The sequence below is a fragment of the Talpa occidentalis genome, unplaced genomic scaffold (assembly GCF_014898055.3).
Source record: "Talpa occidentalis isolate TD23 unplaced genomic scaffold, MPIMG_talOcc4v2.1 talOcc4.11, whole genome shotgun sequence".
Taxonomy (NCBI): Eukaryota; Metazoa; Chordata; class Mammalia; order Eulipotyphla; family Talpidae; genus Talpa; species Talpa occidentalis.
The window spans coordinates 24,103,510-24,124,287 of record NW_023601104.1 but is presented as its reverse complement, the minus strand read 5'-3'; the positions used below and the strand labels follow the sequence as shown (position 1 = coordinate 24,124,287).

The window sequence follows — 20,778 nt, the reverse complement described above, 5'->3', positions numbered from 1 at the left end:
TGTCTTTGGACTTACCATTTCCTGACATGATACTCAGCATTCTTTAACTCCCTCTGACTACCAGAGGTCAATTGGCCCTGCCTGGGACAGTTCAGAATTGCCACAACCCCCAGGAATAGGCCTCAATTAATGATGGGTAGGAGGAAATGGACACATGCCCCTGTTTTCTGACTTTCTGGTAGGAATAACTCAGAAGCCTAGAGACCCCAGCAACTTTACTGGCATTTGTCCCTTCCCTTACTCATTTCTCCAGTCCTCTATTGGGGTTTCTTGGGATCCCCTCAACTACACGGCAATTCAAACTAAAAGAAGACATGAGTTTACCAAATTGAGCATTAAATAAAGAAAACCTTTGGAAAGCTCTTCTTCATGCTTAATATCCTCTCAGACATCCAATAATCTACAGGATAGCACAGTCAGGGGAAGGAGGTAGTTACTGTCTTGAGTGACCTTCTTCCTCTCCTGTCAGCACCTTTCCTCTCCTGGAACTCTCTTCTGCCAACACCCAGGACACTCACACTCTAACTCTCACAGGGGAAGGGGTAATTCCTCCCATAGGGAGCTGCAATTTCAGAGGGCAATCTTAGAAATGTCCACCCATATGGCTAGAGCTGGACCTAGCAACTGTGGAGAAGAATACAGGAGTAGACACAGGTGACTGTCAGGAAACTGAATCTCTTGGCCCTGAATATGCTACCAGGTCCCCATGGGCTAGGAGGGACTTCTGGTTATGACTTTCACAAGCAGCACTTTAAAATAGAGTAAACGAGGCCCCAGCTTGCTATTCCCACGAAGATGGCAGTTAAGATCGCAGACTTTAAATTTAGGCCTACCCATCCCTAGTGTCCACTTAGGCCGGTTTCTTACAGCCTTGACCTTCAGTTTCCCCACCCACAAAATGGAGAAAATATAATCTAACTTACTGGACATTGCCGATAAAGGGAGTGCACTAATAAGCTAAGACTTACCAAGAGCCTAGTACATACCAGGCGCTTTCTATGCATTCTCATTGTGTGGCCATCCACATGGAGACACAGTTAGCATTTTCATTTTCTAATCATAAGAAACTTCCCCAAGGTCACCCAGCTAATAAGGAGCAGATCCAAGTTTCAAATTTGGGCAAAAATAATGCCATTCTTGACTTCTTATGTTATACAAAGGATCCGGAAAGTAATTAACAGTACCCAGTACACATTAGGTGCTTAATAAATAGTCTTCTTCCCTGTCACCTTACTTCATCATCCTTTCCTGGGCCATCATCCTCCCCTCCAGAGAAGGTCTGCAATGTAGAGAAGGACAGACAAGGAGAGATTCATGGAGGCTCAATGCCAAGTTCTTAATAAAGAACCTTCAGAGCAAATAGATTTTGGCGTCTCCTTCTATTAATACCTAAGATTTAAAGGTCCTTCCAACTCCACAACTTCCTTCTGTATTAGAAGAGCATTGGATTCAGAGTCCATTTCTCAGGCTGGCTCTGGTATTTACCTAGCTGGGCAATCTTCAGCAAAGCCACCTGCTTTCTCTGTGCCTTTGTTATTCAATTTATTAACACAGAGACAATAATCCACGTCTTGTCTTAAGAGTTTCAGAGAGTATTCTGTGAGGAATGTATGTGAAAATGCTTCAGAAATTATAAAGTACTCCATGACTGTGGGAAGTGACCAGTATTAAGCAACAGCTTATCACTAAGAAAATTTTTGAACAAGAAAAATGAGAGTCAAAATCAGAGGTGAACAGCAAGCTAGACTGAGGAGAGTCAGATTGTTAAAAAAAAAAATAGCCGTCACAACCTCATTTTCAGTGTTGCCAGTTAACCTTCAATCAATTTTATAAGGCCAGGAAATAGCCATATTTTTAATTAAGTGTCAGTGGTAAGTTCAGCAACATAAAATTTAATGGTAGGGAAGACACACACTTAAACACAGCCTCTTACCTCTCCTTCTAAGAAAGATATCTTCTCTAAAAGCTGCAATATTAAGAGCTGTTTCTGTTGCACCTTTTTCTTCAACGATTCAATCTAGAAAAAAAAATTGAAAATTATTAATCAAAAATGTACAATTGTCACAAGTTAGTCAACTACAAAGGATGCCTTTGGTTTTCACTTAAACAGAGTGTATATATTGGTTTTGGGGTTTTATGGCACAATGTTCACTAACTTGAGCTTCCCCACGGAAAGGGAGACTCCAGGTAAGCTGGAGACATCAGATGTGATTCTGGAGTTAATTTCCATTAGGCTTGTTTAACCTAGCATTTCCATTCTGATTTTACCATGTAACCCTTATTGATATTCTATAGATGTTCCAGAGAGCACACTTTCGGAAATGCAGATACAACTCTGTGAAATAATTAGTCAGCCTGAATTTATGAGGCAGCCCACAGTTCAAACATTCAGCTCTACTATACCTGTTAGCACATTCATATTTGTTCAACCATGTGTCTAAAGTCTGGGTCTGAGAAAAGCGTCACTATCACTAAAAGCGATGTGAAATGAAATTCTAAGGATTGAGGACTTAGGAGCCCTGGGTAAGCCAGTAAGTCTTCTTAAACACACAGACTTGAGCTGGGATTTTACTTTTGTTTTTATAATACATTCTGTATTGTATTGCTTTTTATTTTTCATTCATATATCATGTCTTCATAAACAAACCAGACCCCAAAGACATGTTGGCCAAAATATGAAATTGAGCACAGGATTGTTTGGTTTTTTTTTTAGAAGACAGAAAGAACAGAAGTCCATCAATAAGTGGCATTTATAAACCATGGACATCTTAACAATGAATATGCTATCCATGTATGCTTCAAAAAAAAAAAATGAAGATTTCCAAAACACTGGTATGGTGTATTTTAAGAAATACATGATATGCTAGCATTTATGTAAAATAAATGAGAACTTATGATGCATACATATTTACAGAAAGCAGCACTGCAAAGATAAAACAAACCTTAATTACTAAGAAATGGGTACTAATAGGGAGAAGGAAGAAATTACACAGATAAGACAGAGCAGTGATTCTGTCGCTATTTTAATAGCGATTCTGACACTGTTCTGTCTTATCTATGTAATTCCTCCTTCTTATCAAGAAAAGTGATTCTGAAAATACCCTGTTACACAGGTTTAACTTTGAAAGCACATTTTATAGATTCAAAAAATAAAAATAAAGAAAAAATTAAAAAATGAATCCTAAAATTGGAAAACAAACAGAAAAGTTTGTTTACATCAAAATGGTAAAAGAAATTAATTCAAGTGTTAGAACAAGGAATTTGTATATATATAACTGAATATATTTTAAAGATAAACAGAAATGTCTCACTTACTAGGACAACGAGTTAGTTGTGGTATTAATATTTTGGAACCAAGGTTTTTAGTGAAGAGACATAGAAGTGTGAACACAAAGAAGTTAAAAATTATTTTTTGTTCCATTTGAAATGAAAATATCAGTATGAAGGCATAATCTTTTTAAAATTTTTAATTTTTTAATTTTTTAATTCTTACAATGTTTGCTTTCTTTTCTCAGGTGTAGTCCCCATAGAATTTCCACCACCAGTTCACCCGTGTTCCATCACCATAGTCCCTTGTGCTCTTTCCATCCTCATTTTGATCCCTTTCCCTCCGCCTCCCCTGTAGAATGTCTCTGATTTATAGTTGTCTATTTATTCTTGTTTTGTTGTGGGTTTTTTTGTTATTATCATTTTTTGTCCTTGATCCCCTATATTCCTCCTATAAGTGAAACCATGTAGTACTCTTTTTCCTTCTGACTTATTTCACTGAGCATAATCCTGAAGGCATAATCTTTTATCTACTATTGCTATATATGCAATTCTTAGCTCTATCCACTGAGAAAACTTAGAAACAATAACAGTAAGCACACAATAGCACTAGTTTGTAGCCTTAAACATCCTGCGCCACCCAAAAAAATCAGATACAGAACATCTTGGAGGAATGGGCCACTCCAGGGGGTCAAAAATTACTAGATGAATCTGAGACACCTTGTCATGCCTGCAAACAGGGTCAAGAAAGATCACCCTTGGGCCAAGGATGGGATCACTTATATCAGAAAGAATAAGTGCAAGTGAGTAAAACATAAGGAATATATGCATTTTTAAAACCTTGAATATTTTATGGTTCTTAAAAAAAAAAAGGCAATGACAACTCATTGAATACTATTGGAAGTAACAAAAGCACCAACTAACTCCTTACTTAGAAACTTGGCAATTTAGAGTAAAGCATAAAGCATTTCCCCTGCCTTCCTTATACACCTGCATTTTAATATTACTAAAAATGCTTTAACTCTACTAAATTCCAGTTAATAAATAGGGAAGGAATAATAGAATCAGGGATAGAATTAGAAATATCACCATTTTGCAATCTCTATGAAATAACTGACTCAAGCAGCCATCATGAACAGATGAAACAGTGAGGGACAAAGCCGATGAGGAATTTTACAGCTGTGTTTGAGACTGTCACCAACTAAATTCATCATAGACTTAACATCACCCAAAGTGGGACAACCAGATATTATGTGACCCTGGTGTGACACAAAATGGATCACATAGCACCATCAAAAAGTATTCATCCTTATACAAACACACACAAAAGTTGAAACTGAGTCTAATCAAGCTTCTAGGGCTAACAAAAAAACAAAGTTAAATCCAGAATGTGGGAACTTCTGTAGAACAACTGATTCAGTTCCTACAATAAGTAACTGGGTGGGTGTAAACTGGGGGGTGGGTGGCAGGACATTCATAGGGAACAGTACACTAAAGATTAAAAGATTTTAGAAAGAGAATGACCAACTATTGTGGACTGTCTCTTTATGCTGATAGCATCAATAAAAAAGACATTTCAGAAAATTTTATTATAGACTCATAAAATGATATCAGGAAATTAATTTTGTTAAGTGTGACAATGGAATTATGGTTAAATAAGAAACAGTCCATATGTTTTAGAGATGCAGAGTGAAATAGAAGAAGAATATCTGGGATTTGCTTTAGAATAATTGCACAAAGGAAAAAAATAAGTAGATAAAGCAAATATGGCTAAATCTTGCTATTTGTTGAATCTGGGTAATAAGTCTAGGGTGCTTCATCAATTATTCTCTTTCCTAAGTGCATTTGATATTTTCATTCTAAAATATTTTAATTCATCTGGTATCAAGAAAAATAACCCCCAACCTGAAAAGCATGCCATATAAAATAGAATAAGAAACACACTTAAGAAAAAATGTGCAGTGCTGATAATAAATTACCATTTAAAAACAATAACTAGTTACATCTTTATATCAATACAATTTGCCCAAAACTATCAACTGAAGAAATCAGTATTGGAAGGGCTAGGGACAGTTACTCTCGTGTGTTGCAGGTGGCATTGTAAATTACAATGACCCTTTGGGCAATGTAGCAATAAATATTAAGAGCCATAAAACTGTTCATGCCCTTTGACCCACTAATCCCGCTCCTGGGAATTTATCCTAAGGATATAATTCAGACGTAGGCAAAAAGCCATATATACAAAGATGTTCGTGCTCCTATTATTTATAATAGAGAGAAAATGGAAATAACCTTAATGTCTAGCACTAAAGGAATGGGTAATAAATTATAGACTATCAGTTTGATGGAATATATTACACAAACACTAAAAACAAACATATTGCAAATTGTAAAAGTATTTACAAAAAGCCTCAAGGGATAGAAAAACAAAACTTTATAAAGTTGAAGGTAAAAACTCAATGAGAAGTTAGAGAAATGAAATTGTTCTGGGTTTGGGGTAGGATTATGAGCCAAAAAAAGTTGTTTTGTTGAATTCCTTTCAGGTTTTGTAGATATGATTTTCAAAAAAATCCTTATGGTTTTCCTTTTAAAATCTTTAAATGATAGGCAAAATGGATAATAAAATTAAAATATTCCAAGCAGTTTAGGGGTAATATTTAATCAAGTGCCATACCAAGTAACTTTATTCACACGAGTTTTACTCTCCCTGAAGTAATCAGAGTGGTTTGGGTCAAAGGAAGCCAGTGATGTGGTTTAAGGACACCCTAATGAACAGCTCATAGAAAGACAGAGAGGATTCTATTGATCTTTGTCCTCTAGGTTTTCATCCAAAAAGGAAGAAATACAAGGCAGATCTGGAGAGAGAGTTGCGGGGAGAACTCTGGGAGTTCCAAGGGAGCAGAGAGCTTATGCTAGAGTGAAGAGGCACTTTGTTCTGCAGAGAAAGATCAGGCTGTGAGAAGGATCTGAGGTATTGAAGTTTCTGACAAGAAAGATCATGTTTTTCAGCAACTGATGTTTCAAAAAGCAATTGTGCTATTGTGCTATTGTGCTAAATGAATGTTGCATGTAACATTTCTTTTCACCACTGAGCATTTCTTACAGAAGCATCTTGCTCAGTACTGTAGTCTTTAATGTGTTCCATAGGTTCTTAGAAGTGTAAATTCAAGACAAACCACTGTAAGGAAAACAATTTTGCCTTAATTATATAAACAACCTTAATTATATAAACAACATACTTTAATTATATAAACAACAGTTAAGTTCCTAGGGCATATTCCTAATACTTAAAAAACATCAACAAACTTCTAAATAAAGACCCAAACTTTTAATATTAAACACACATTTCTATTCATGCATTCATTCATTCAACCCGCTTACTCCATTTGGGGGTTTCAGGTGGCCAGAATTTACCCAGTGTGTACGGCATGCCCTAAGCCTGGACAGTTGCCCTTATATGGCAATGCACATTCACACACACACACACAGACACAAACACACACACTCCCTCATACTGGACAATGGAGATGTGCCAATGAACCTAAGGTGCACATCCTGGGATTGTGACAGGAAACAAGTTCCTATAGAAAATCCAACAGACATGGGGAGAACACCAAACTTCATACAGACAGTGGCTCTGGCTGGAACCCTTTTTGTTCCTCATCAACATTAGGATGATATGGCGGTGACCAAAACAGCATTATTCCAGGACCTGCTATATATTCTGTGACCAGGTTTGAAATGTTCAGGTTCAAGAAAAAGGAATGCTAAGACCAGCGGGCAATGTATGGCTGATGCCTCATACCCTACAAGGGTTGTTCATTTTGAATTCCAGCACAGTCTCCCTTGAGGTCTGCCGCTGGACTACATCCCACATCTTCTCCCAAATGAGACACCGACTTTCTAAAACAAGCAAACTAAACTTGCATGCTACTGCGCTTTAGGCAATTGACTTCCAAGTGTTTGGTTCTTTTTCATCTCTAAAACACACATTCTTGTGGATAATGGTACTATTTCAGATTGCCAGCTTTCAAAGAGCCTTGAAATACTGCCTCGTATAATACCTAGCATAAGATAAATACTCAAAAATCAACTACTTCTATGTTAATACTGGCATTTCTCTCTCCCTAGATTTTGGAGTTCTTGAGAGTAGAGCTTGGTCATTTTTATATTCATAGACAATGAATGAATAAATCTCAAATCCACCCCTTACACTTCAGGGGCGAAATTGTCTAGATCACACTCTTGGAGATCCAAATGACCCATGATGGACTTGTTAATATTACTCCCCCAAACTAAGGGCCACTCCAAAATACAAGGTACTAGGCAGCTGGCATGCAAGTGAGATTTATTTGACACCTTTGCTCAAATTTTTGGCATATTTTAAGTGTAAATTTTCCTTTCCAAGTGTTTGGTTCTTTTTTACAATCTAAATTTCATCTCTAAATTTTCATAAACTCTAAATGTGTGAAGCTGCATTTTGGCCTAATTGTCACCAGGTGGAGATAAATGACTCAAATTACCAGGCTGAAGTCAGGATACTAAGAAATGAGAAATTATAGGCACTAATTTTCTAGATCTTGCCTAAATTATTTACACCAGAACTTAATCTTATTGTAAGCATTGAAGTTTAAATATAAAATAGTTGACACTTTTATACAATAAAGGGAAAAAATTCATCCCGGTAATTAGCCTTTTAACTGATTATAAAACAATTTTGGTTTTTTTTTTTTTTTTTTTTTTTTTTTTTTATAGAAGCATGTTTTATTTATTTATTTGTTTGTTTTTTTGTTTTATACATGCACTGGGTACAGTCAGAAGCGTGGGAGGGTGAGAGAATTCACCAGAGCCAGGGCGGGGAGCAGAGCAGGCAGAGGGACCGAAGTACACTGCTGAGGGGAGCAGCGGGCGGCAGGAGAGGTCTGCGTGCCATGTGGGACCCTCCTCCGGTGGCCAGGGAGCAGCCGGGGATCGAACCGGCGCCGCAGAGGCGCGGGCAGCTTCGCAACCCAGCGCTCAACCACTGCGCCACCGGGGAGGCCCAATTTTGGTTTATTTTTGTCTTGATTAGCAACTAATTGAGTTAGTAGCCTTGCAGCCTACTTGATACAGAATGTTAGTCTCTAAGACTAAAGGCCAGTGTGATAGTTAAGGGGAGAGAACCTTCTTGAATCTTAAAACTGATAATGACTTTCTTCACATTAGCCACAACTGAGTCACATGCATAGGTGTTTGGAGCGAGCAGTCCCTCCTAAACCACAGTCACACAATGGAATCACTTGGTGGGAGCTTTTTATAAAACATTGACTTTCAGGCCTTATCCCCAGAAATGTCCCTTTCCTTCTTAAAAAATCCTCCCAATTCCTAACATGGACATTAGACCCTTTTGTGTTGTCCCAATTTATCTCCCCAGTTTCATTTCATGCCTAACCTGGCCAACAAAGAACCCTATATTTAAGCCACTCCATCCTTTTAGCACTCAGTGGACATGCAATGGTCCTGCCTCTGGGCCTTTGCACAAGATGTTGACTCCACCAGGAATGACTTTCCACCCCCCAGACTGTTCCCCACCAGGAAATCTGCTGCTGTCACAAAATACCCTAATAGTCACCACCCGACGAGCTCTTCCCAAGTTCTCCAGGTTGACTTCATGCCTCCCTCCTGCCCTACCTCAGCCCTTTGGTGAAATACCTATTAAGACACATCTCCGCCAGTACCATCCTTTCTTTATACCTTTCCCTTGTGCCACATAGCAAACCCACAGAGAACAAATGTTTAGTGTATCAATTATCTTACATAAAAGAACGGTTATCTTAGGAGATAAAATCACCCTTATCAATCCACACATTTTTATAAACTGCTTTGAAAACAGATGACTACCGTGAAAGGATTCCTCCCAATTTGTTTTGAAAGGAGCTTGTATGTCAACCAGACCATAATGAAATTGCACAAAAATTCACTAAGGGCCTGTTAAGGGCTCATAGCAATCCTGGAGATTGCAACGCTTCCAAGCTTCCTGGAACTTTTTTCCATTAGTGACAGACAGGTAGAACATGGGTCATTTTGTGTTAGATGTCAGAATATGACACAGCCCTATAATTAGAATTATATGAATAGTACTCAAGTGTGCAAGACTCATGCAACATTACTCAATATTGAGCTTGGGGATGTAAGGAAAAATTAATAAATACATGAAATGCAACAACAAATAAGTATTAAATATAAGACACCACTTAATATGACTTTCATTGTTGTTTTTAAAGAAAGTGTGCTTTGGGGTATTTCCTTTTATCAGCTGGCAAATAATATACATGTAACTTGAAAAATGCCTTAAATAAAACAAGGAAAACAATGGATCAGTGCATGATACTAGAATGTGAGTTAAAACTGATGGTCACGGGCCTCCCCTGGTGGCGCAGCAGTTGAGCTCTGGGCTGCCTGCAGCCTCTGCAGTGCCAGTTCGTTCCCTGGCCACCGGCGAGGGTCCCACAAAAAAACAAAACAAAAAAACCTGATGGTCACATTGAACCAAATTGTCTAAAAAGAGAAAGGAAATTAGATTTTCTTAAATTTATTTTCTTTGAAATTTGTCTCACTTTCTTTTCATTCTCATTTTAGGAATAACCAATTAAGCCCACAGGCACATTTACACAAAATTGGAAGTGAGGGCTGTGTGTGTGTGCACACATATGTATTGTGGAATTTTACACACGATAATAAATGATGTTCCCCCGCCTCTATCATCACCACTTCTACTTTGCGTCTCCTTCACAAAGACCTTCATTTAAAAAGACTTCCTGCTTTAAACTGCATTGATGAATAATTCATTCTCCCTTTGAAAAATATGCCAAAGATGAGTAACTGTCAATCAATGTTTCCAGTCAAAATGAGATCACTAGGGGTATGAATGCTAGGTCAAACTAAAGCCATGTGACACTTCATTGTGAGCCCTCAAAGACTTTTCAAGGGAAATTTATGGTGTTGGATTATTTGAAATTTCCAAAAGAAAATAGCTTGAAAATCCACTGTCTTCAAACACCATCGAGACCCAGGGACTCAGTGAACTGACCACGTCAGAGACAGAACAGGCCTGGCAGGACCCTTCTAGGTTCCTCACAGCTTTCGTCACCTCCTCCCTTTGCTTCCTCTAGTTCCGAGAGGGTCTTGTCGTCAACCCAACCTCTTCTTCTCTTTGTGATCTGGCAATTGCCTCCTTTTACCTCAACAAATAGGAGCCAAATTTGATGCCCCCTATATCCCACTGTGAAAAATGAGAGTACTTAATTTTCCATACTGTTCTTCTGAAAATAATGTTTTAATTTTTGCTAGAGTTTAATTTAATTTTTACTATGGTCTCTTCATTCCATTTTAGTACTCTGTAACACTGTAATTTCAAAGTTATTGTACTTTTAAAGTGCAGTTTCCTTAATAGAAAAAAAGCCACAGCAGAAATTTTAAAAATAATAAGGCTACCTTCTTTTCCTAAAGTATAATAAAGTGAAGGGAAAAATGGCAGACCAGACTCTGCCCTGCACTAATGCAGCATGAAAGGACACTTTAAAAAGGACAAGGAAAATGGTACATTATCTCATTTTTGGGGGGGGGAGCAAAGGGAATGAATTAAGGCCAAACAAAACGAAACTGAAAAATTGCTAAATGTAGCCCTGAGTTGGGAAAATGAAAAATCAATGATGGGACGGAGGGAAAAGGTACATTTTTCATCTTCATGATTCTTGATTGGGTTTGTGGAAATTCATTTTCAATTAATGTGTCTTGTGGCATTCAGCCAGGCTAGATATGAGCAGAGCACATATTTTAATCAATTTTTTCTATTAAGTTTCAAGTAATACACAGTAGAACTATACTCTTCTAAAGGATCAGTTGAAATAGGCTTCTGAGGTAAAAATAATCTAATTTGTTTTGATTTCTATCTTACATGAAAGACAAGCCAATTGCCCTTTAAGGATAGCAATAGCACCCTGATTCTCCTGGTGCCTGTATATGACTAGGCTGCATAAACATCGGAGAAGGATGTGTAAACTGCCTCGCTAGCCAGTGTGCCTGCATTGGGAAGGGAGAAAGAAGGGTGTGCTGAGTACAAGGGCTTTTGCTGTGTCAGCTCATTATTCTCAAAAACAACACTAAGTGTGGCTATTCCCATAGGTGTGGTTCCTAGTTTCATCATTTGCTCATTTCCTTTACGATCACCTATGACCACCTCTGCATTGGGCACAGCGTTAGAGGCTGGAGCACAGCAGAGAGCTAGATAGTCCTGGCCTCCACCTTTATGGAACAAGCATCCCAGTGAGAAAAACAGGCAGTAAATTGAGAAATGCACAAGTATGTGCAATGAAGGAAACAGGCAGAGTGATGTTTGGAACCCCTAAGATAGGGCGCATTTGCTGATGGCTGATTGGGTTGGGGGCTAGTTTCAGACTACAGGGCCAAAGACAGTGACCAGCTTATCCCAGTTTGCCTGGGACTTTCCAGGTTTTAGTGCTTAAGTTTCATGTGCAGAGGAATCTTTTTATTAGCAGGTAAACCAGGAGAGTTGGTCATCAGGAGCTAGATGCTAGCAGGGCTGATATCTAAACCCAAGCCTCTCTGATGTCAAGACATAGGCCTTTCATTCCCACCACGCATGATGTGCAGAGTAGTGACAATCTATGGTTGCAATGCTACTTGGAGATTAGGCAAAACTGAAGAATGTTGGCAGCAATATCTCCCTTTACAACGGGTGGTTGGAGCCCTAATTCTTTAGAATATTCTTTTCTCCTATGTGACTTTAGAACAGGACCATGGAATGCAGAAGTAAGGAAGAGGGTGCAGTAAGCTTCTCTATCCCTCTGTCTTCCTCTGTGGATGTAGTCTTAGGGACAAAGGCCCTACACTGGCCAGGAATACCCAGGGGGAGAACCATTTGAGACTAATGTTAGGAGTTGATGTATATGGAAGCACCCAACTCCACACCTGGCAAGAGCTGGTGTGAGGAAATTTGGTAGTTAAAAAAATATTCCTAAAATTCAAGCGCCCTGGGATATGGGACCTCACCTGCATCAGCAAGGACTCGCCTAGGTGCTAACTAGCTGCCCTTCCTACCTGCCTCCCCTCCTACTTGCCCAGCACCTCCTGCCAAAGGCATCACTCTAGGGCTGAGATCTGTCCAAGCCATGGGGAACCATTAAGAAGTTAAAGCAAGGGCCTCCCCGGTGGAGCAGCGGTTGAGCGCTGGGTTGTGAAGCTGCCTGCAGCCTTTGCAGTGCCGGTTCGATCCCCGGTTGCTCCCGGTCACCGGAGGAGAGTCCCGCATGGCCCGCAGACCTCTCCTGCCGCCCGCTGCTCCCCTCAGCAGTGTACTTCTGTCCTTCTGCCTGCTCTGCTCCTCGCTCTGGCTCTGGTGAATTCTCTCACCCTCCCGCACTTCTGACTGTACCCAGTGCTTGTATAAATAAATAAATAAATAAATCTTTAAAAAACATTTAAAAAAAAAAAAAGAAGTTAAAGCAAAGTCACAAAGGATACTTTCTTGGCTTGGTGCTAACCCAGCGCAACTGGTCTCAATTGACATTTCTAGACACCTCATTATCATCCCTTCCTACAATTCAGTCAAACTAGATTAATGGTCCCTGAACTTACCCTATAATTTCTGGTATCCATGTTTTTATATTTTGTTTATTCTGTCTCTTGTCTGACATGCCTTTGTCCACCCATTCAACTCCTTTTTAGAAAAATCTAATCCATCCTGCAAGACCCAGTCAAATATCACCTCCTCCCTAAAGATTCTCCACCCACATTAGAATTAGTCAACATTTACAGGCACTGTGCCAAGTCCCTAGCATACATTATGTCAGTCAGTCCTGACAACAACCTCTGAAGATATAATTATCATTCCCATTTTGTTAGTAAGAAAACTGAGTCTAAGAAAGGATAAGTTGCTTGCTCAAGATATAAAGTCCATCAGGGCAGCAGCAGAATGCAAAGCCACTATTGTCTCCAGCTTCAGTGTCCCTTATGCACAACTCATACTCTCCTTAACTCTAACCATAGTCTGCCTTGAGTTCTAACAAGTTTTAATGTCAACCAGAAAGTCCTTTGAAAGCAGAAACTCATATCCATTTTTGCATTCAGTTCTTATATGATGCTCCCTAAATGTTTACTGACTGACCTTTGAGAGAAGAGCTTCCAATAAATTGTTCCTGGCTCCTCATCACCCATATTCCCCATTCCTAAACCAGACGAATGTGTTTCGTGTAGCCTTCAGCATAGGGCAGGAGAAGTGGGGTAAGCAAAGATGGTGGTGCACAGGAAACAACTGCAGCTTGATAAAGGTGGATTGGGAAAAAATCATGAGGGTAAGAGTGGATGATTCAGTAAGTGCTGGGAGAAGAACAAGCTTTCTGAGACAACAACAAGTAGAGCCCTATTCATACCACATATACACACACACAGACATCTGCATAGATTATTCTTTATTTGTTTGACAAATATTTATTGAGCACTTCTATATGCCAGTGACTGTTCCAGGTGTTTGGGATACAGCCATGAACGAAACAGACAAAAGCCACTGCCCTCATGGGGCTTACATTCTAGTGGAGGGAAACAAACAACAGATAAAATAAATAAGTGAAATAGATAGGTAAAGTATAGGACATGTTGTAAGATGATAAGTACTATAAAGAAAAATAGAGTAAGTGTGGAGGATTGTAATTAAAGACCAAAAATGAAAAACAAAACTCTAAGACTAGTACAAATAACTTGTGACAAATAACACAAACAACACAGCACAAAAGGATACATAACTTTACACCAAAAGTCAAAACATGTATATTACACAATACATCACGAATAAACAAAAACCAGTGACTGGGAAAAGAAAATGACATACAAATATTTTTTGAAAAAATGATTATCGATAGCATACAGCATTCCAATAAATCAGGAGGAAAAAAGATAAGCAACCAAGCAGAAAAACGAACAAAAGCTAAAATAGCCAATTCATATAGGAGGCACCCAAATGGTCAATAGCTTATGAAAAGGTACACCTCACTAGTCATAACGAGCAATAATCAGGCAGACACAAATTATAACAAAAGATGTTATTTTACAAATGGCTAAAATTATAGTTCAACAGTGCCAATAGGTGGTGAGGATGTGGAGAAATCTGTCTTTCATACATGACTGGTAGAAGGGTATATAGACTTTCAACAGCAAATAGACAATACATGATAAAGGTAAAATTGTGCCCACCCCAAACCCTAGAAATTCCTCCTCCAAATATATTCCCAAGTGAGAGAAGCATAGAGACATATTTGACATTATTAGTAAAAGGAAAAAAATTGGAAACAAGCTAAATGTCCACCAATAGAATACATGGAATATTAGATTGTCATAAAGATGAATAATTTAGATCTATATGTAAAACATCAAAAACAAAATAGAGGAAAAGAGTAAGTTGTAGAATATATACAATTTTCTTTTATGTTTTAAATAAAAACGTACATAATTTTTTAAACACATAAACTAAGCTATATGCTGACAACAGATACATATCTATGTGTAATATGTACATAGTGAAAGCATTGAAACATGGCCTGGATAGGGACCAATTGCCTCTGAGACAGAGGGAGGGGAAGAGGAAAAAGTCAGAAGCAGAGTAAAAGAAAGACCTCTTCTTTACTATGTTTTTTTGTTTGTTTAGAAAAAATCTGAAATATGTCAAAATGTTAATGCTTATTAATTCGAGAGTAGGGTTTTGTTTTAATCAGTCTCTATAATTTATAATTCAAATTTTTTTCCAATAAAAAAGAAGAAGCAAAGCATCAAGACTGGCCTGGGAGTCAAAGAGATGGCTGTGGACCCAGCATCAGAGTCATTTGCTGAGAGACTGTGACTACTTTTTGAGGATTCTTAATTGGTTTCCTGTGCTAAAATACAAATTCCATTAGTAATCCTCCCATAGAAGGTTAGCGTGGGGATGTGAGGCCTATGTGTGTAGCCTTGAATCAGGAAAAACATTCAATAATTGGTAGTTAACTGGAGCAGGAGCACAGCCTCACAAGTTCCCTATGGTCAGCACTGGACACCTAGCTCTGAGAAAGAGTTTACAGTCCATTAATAACCAACTCAACAAAGAGAACACAGATTCAACAACATTTACAAAGAACTTCTCCCTTGAGAGGACAATTGGTATCAATATGTGTCATCGAATGAATCTGCCATATTTCTATACTACATAGGAAAAAAAGGTATACATACATGTGGGAATTTTCCAATGCCTTTCAAAAACATACATTTCAGATAAAGTGCCTAAGAGTTTAAAATAAATAAGTGAATAATACATTTTTTTCATTTACTATAAATAAATTCTGCCTCAAATTTTGAGTAGCATCTCTTTCAGGTGGGGGTGTGAGTGACTATAAATCTTAAGAGGTCATTCTTAAGGAGGTGGGGAACAGGGCAGGATTTGAGCACCTAACTTCATTTTGACAGGTCCATACAAATCACATTCAAGGCAGGAAAGGATAGACTGAGGGACACCAGCAAGGCAGGGAAGAGTAGATTGAGGAAGGTCCTGTCAGCAAGGGACTCAGATCTCAGGAAATTACCAAGTGACCTAAGACCCAATGCCAGGCCTATGGGAGGTGCCTCAAGTACATAGGAAGCACTCTTGGGGTGCTACAGATACACTGGCATCTCACTCACTCTCTGTCCCACAAAATAAGAGCTATTTGACTTCCAGGAACTGTCTATAGCCCTAAAGAGAGAAAAATTCCAAGGGTAGAGAAGGGCATGACATCCTGGCAGCTCCCATGGGTGACCCACTTTCTCTACAAGCTATTAGAGTCCCTTGTTTCACATTATTTCATTTTTTGAAGTTGGGTAACGAATCTATTCCACTAGAACAAATGTCCACCAGGGACTTAAAAAAATATCAATGCAGTAAAGGTATCCTTAGAAAGCCAAAGGTCACCACACTAGAGTGACATCTAGATTAGCAATTCTTGAATCTCCACAGAAGTCTGGAATATCTATCAGGGTCTCCAGGGACCAGCATTTAAGCTGAATACTGGCATAACTTAGATGCAATGACAGTTCATTTACAAATTTGGAAAATTATCCATCTGCTTCCTTTCCCCTCTCTTCCCCACTTGCTTAAGCTGGGAGAAGTATCTAAATGGAAGACCAAAGACATATACTGACAAGAAACCATTTACCTGCCCACTTTGCTAAAGAGAAGAGATGGGAGTAGAGAACCAACATCAGAGTGACACACAGCACCTTAATGAACTTCCTCCACTAGCCTAGTCTATTGGCTGACGTAGGCTAACACCACTCAACTCCCACCACCACTTCTGCTACCGCTGCCACTGCTAGTTTCACCAACACTGTTAATTCTTGATGCAATACCAGCACCTAGGATGTCTCAAGAAGACCAATATAAAAATAAAACATGCATGAAGGACATTTAACTTCAATATATTTCAGCTGAATGGATTCCTTTTTGCTGATATACTTCTCCTTGTCATGAAGTTAGTTGGACCGTCTGTTCAGGCAAGATGCCCATGGTAACAGAAGCAAACCCAATTTCTCTTAAACAAACAAGATGAGGACTAAGTTGACTACAACTGTTGATCTCCATCCAGAAGGGCCAGGCTCAGGGCCACCTCCCACATACAAATATAATCAAACTACACAGACACTTGGCTGCTTCTGTATTTTCGGGGGTGTGATGCTGTAGGCAGCACTTCCTTCCCGGAACACTGAAGGTCTTCAAGCCTGCTTTCCATTACCTTAGCAAGTGTTGGTAGTAGTTTTTCCATAAGTCAGACTCCATTTTCCAAAATATTAGGACCAGCTGCCACCTGGTATTTTCTGAATTTGTTTTTAGTATTATTTTTTCACCGCAGTTCCTTCTTTGATGTCTAAGAACCCAAGTTTTTAAAAATATTCTGTGGATCTTTGAATTCTCTTGACTCTGCAGTTTAAGGCTGTACAAGTTGAGGTGACAGTAAGGGGTGTTTTCACAAACGAGAGCCCTACAAGGCCATTTTGCTTTCAATAGCATGTCATTCCTGTTTTGTTCACTGGCTCATCACAGACACCTGCCACCTCTTCCCAGCAGAGAGGGTGCAAGTTTTCTTGTAATCACGGACAATAAAAGGAATCTCTTCCAACCCAGAACAGGCTACCATTTTATCATCTTCCAAAGAGCCGGAGACTAAATCCGGAGAAGAGCTCATGTGACATGATCTAGAAACAGTTCAATTGAGTAGATTAGGGTGGTGGGCTCAGTGCTATGCCTTGTTTCCCCTACTCCCACTTGGCTAATTATTAGCAGTGTAAATTACCTTCTCTAAACTAGAGCAGTTAGCAAAAAACAAACTTCTGTGTTGTATCCTTCAGCATACCACACAATAGCAAAAAATGTACTTTGTGTTGTATACTTCAGCACACCACACAAAACTGACTGCACGCTAACAAACCACTGATCCTTTTAAAATGGAAGATTTTTGGGATCGAGAAAACTTAAAATTTTTAAATTGTGTTTTGTATGCATAGTCTATTCAAAGGATTGATGACTAAGCTAGAAAACAGTGCAGAGCACAGAAGAGAGAAACTTACCCCAAAATCCCATTTGGCCCATAAGACTCCCAAAAAAGAGGAGGATAGTCAAGAAGTGATTCAGCTAAGAAGACAACCCAACTACTTTTGCGTTTAATTCATTCAAGTTTACTTTGAATACACACACATAGCAGGAACTTACCATCCATCAGCAACAGTAAGGGTGGCAGCTAGTATTTACTGGATAGTCCCTATGTTCCAATTAACAAACTATGAGTATTTCATATACTTCATCTCATTTCTTACCAAAAACGCTGTGATGATAGTATTCAAATAAATACTGTTAGTAACCCTGGTTTACAGACAACAAAACACTTTTTGATGGTCCACAACTGGTAAGTGCTGGCCTTCCTGATTCTAACGACCATGCTCCTCTACACTTGGCCACCTTCCACAAAATCCATACAGGCCTCAAGCTGCAGGGGCTGCGTGTGGGTTCAGGGCCTGGGAGTAAGTGATGGGGACTTAAAAAAGAAAAAAGAGAAGAGAAACCCTGCTTTGCTGACTGACTCATGAGACAAAACTCAGAAACTGAAAGCCTCAACTCCACTTATCCTCTGTTCTTCCTGATGCAGTTTGTTTTCCCAAAAACACTATTGCTTTATGATAATTGCATCACTCTTCAAAAAATCTTAGGGATGATTATTAAATACTTTCGAAACCATTTCTCAGGAATTGCAAAAAGGTTCAGCTTTGATGATAGTATTCAAATAAATACTGTTAGCAGCCCTGGCTTACAAACAACAAAACACTTTTTGATGGTCCCATAACTGGTAAGTGCTGGCCTTCCTGATTCTAAAGTCCATGCTCCTCTCCACTTGGCCACCTTCCACTGAAATCTATTCAGGCCTCTAGCTGCAGGGGCTGCGTGTAGGTTTACATCTTACACTCAAGAAGTGGTCATTGTTATTACTATCATTTCAGCAAGGTACTGTGTTCTTTGTTACAACAGAGGTGCAGCGTGGCCAAGCGTGAGGTCGACTGTATAGAAGGAAGTGGCTAGTGCACATGTGCACGTGCAAGCACAATGGGAAGAGGGTCACAAGGACCATGTCTGGTTTACTAGTGGAGGATCTCAGCTGTCAAGGACATGAGGTGGATTGGATTCTGTCCCTTTAAGATTCTAGTATCTGTCAAACAAGTGAGCCTCATCTATCAGCCTTAGTAACAACTTCTCCTTAGGTAGCTTTGGACAGTCTCTGGGCAGTTTTTGTTACCTGGATACTACCAGACCAGGATGGCTATGAAGAGCCAGCTGTCATGAACTCCTCTGTGGACAGGGCTGGCAAGAGACGCTAGAGGCCCTGACAGGGCCGTCGGCAGCCATAGACACGGACCAGGTCTCCTGTGTCAGTGCTCCTGGGCCCTGCTGACTGGTCTTCCTGGGTCTCTTCCCTACAGTCTTCCTACTCCAAGTTCACCACCAGCTTTCCACCTCAGGTGGAGCAGTTTCTGAGGGAGGCTGGATGAATATACTAACATAGGAAAACCAAGACCCAAGTCACTGTGCTGACAGATTTTCAGCACATGGGTTCTCAATCATGGTTGCATATTGGGATCTTGTGGAACTTAAAATATAAACTAAAACAAACAAAACACACACACAACCAAAAAACCCAAACCCATTTCCCCCCACTCCCTCCATGGTCACCTAAATGACTCTGGCATTTTTTTTTTTTTTGAAGTTCCTAAATGATTCTAAAGTGCAGCCTGGGTGGAGAGGCACTAATAAGAAAATAAATTCCTCACCTCTTTGCACAAATTAAAATTCTAAATTATAGAGGGTGAATTGGGGACAGTACATTTGCTTCCTCTGCAACTGAAGGGAAACCCTTCAGATACTTTCTGTTGGAAGAAGCATTTCACTTATTCCAAATGGCAATGGGAAATCTGAAGAAGGAAATGATAAAACAAAAGGATACTTAATATTGACTGCAAAAGGGAAAGGAACTCTTATTAAACTACTATTTATTCAGTTGAGTACTATCATTTCCACTGTCAAAAATGTAAATCAACCATTCTTGAGGACAAATAAGAATTTGTTTTTTCCTCCAGATAATTTTCCCCTTTGCAGGAAAGCTGCTTTGGTTGACAGGGGACTGGGAATGGTTAGTGGCCAATAGAGAGGAGTGCATGTCCCTGGTGATGGAGAAATAGCAATTAAAGATGTGTCAAGGTGTGTCACTGCTCTGTCCTCAGGTTCCTCCCAGACTTGCTCCTCCCTGATCTGGTTCTTTTAAAGGTAAGCTGAATAATGCAGGCAGATTCTAAACAATGGGACCTAATGCCAAGGAGATTTTTCAACAGAAGAATGAAGTCCAAAGGCAAGGATTACTCCAGAAGTCAAGTAATACAAGATGGTAAGAAGCAGGAGAGCAGGACCACATCTGAACTGTTCCCCACATGGACACAGCCTGGGCACAGACATGGTGAATGGATGGATGCGGTGTTTTCCCAAGTGCTTTTTTTTCAGTAGCTCTATATTTTCTGGCAAACCCTTTAAAGTCCAAAAGGGGGACAGTATGGTTCTTCTACTTTGCTTTTGTTGTTCATTTTTTTTTGGTCAGTCAGAATTAGTTAGAGACCTTGTGATGCCAAGGAGATTGCCAATCCTAGTCATCCACCATGAAGAGAGACATTTTAGCAGAAAGATCTAGCCTGAAGGAGTATCTGGTGCCACACTTCACACAAGACACTTTGTGTTGATTTTTATAAATAATTTTTGAGCCTATAAATAATTTTTTATAAATAATTTTTGAGTTATATATTAATCTTTCATTTCAAAATGCCTATCCTGTCTCTGTCCACCACTAGTCCTTCCTAGGTGCACATGTCCTGAAAACCAAGTCATTATAGGGTTAAGGACTACAGTATTTAAGCCAGTAACTT

The 20,778-nt window shown here is 39.3% G+C and overlaps 1 protein-coding gene across 1 annotated transcript in view; it reads right to left on the bottom strand.

Moving 5' to 3' along the window:
• Window positions 1-20,778, bottom strand: part of MYZAP (myocardial zonula adherens protein) — a 97,600-nt gene that overhangs the window by 24,670 nt on the left and 52,152 nt on the right. The window contains exon 11 of the mRNA XM_037502566.2: window positions 1,934-2,017. Within this exon, the coding sequence (XP_037358463.1) occupies window positions 1,934-2,017 (84 nt within the window). The remainder of the gene's footprint in view (window positions 1-1,933; window positions 2,018-20,778) is intronic.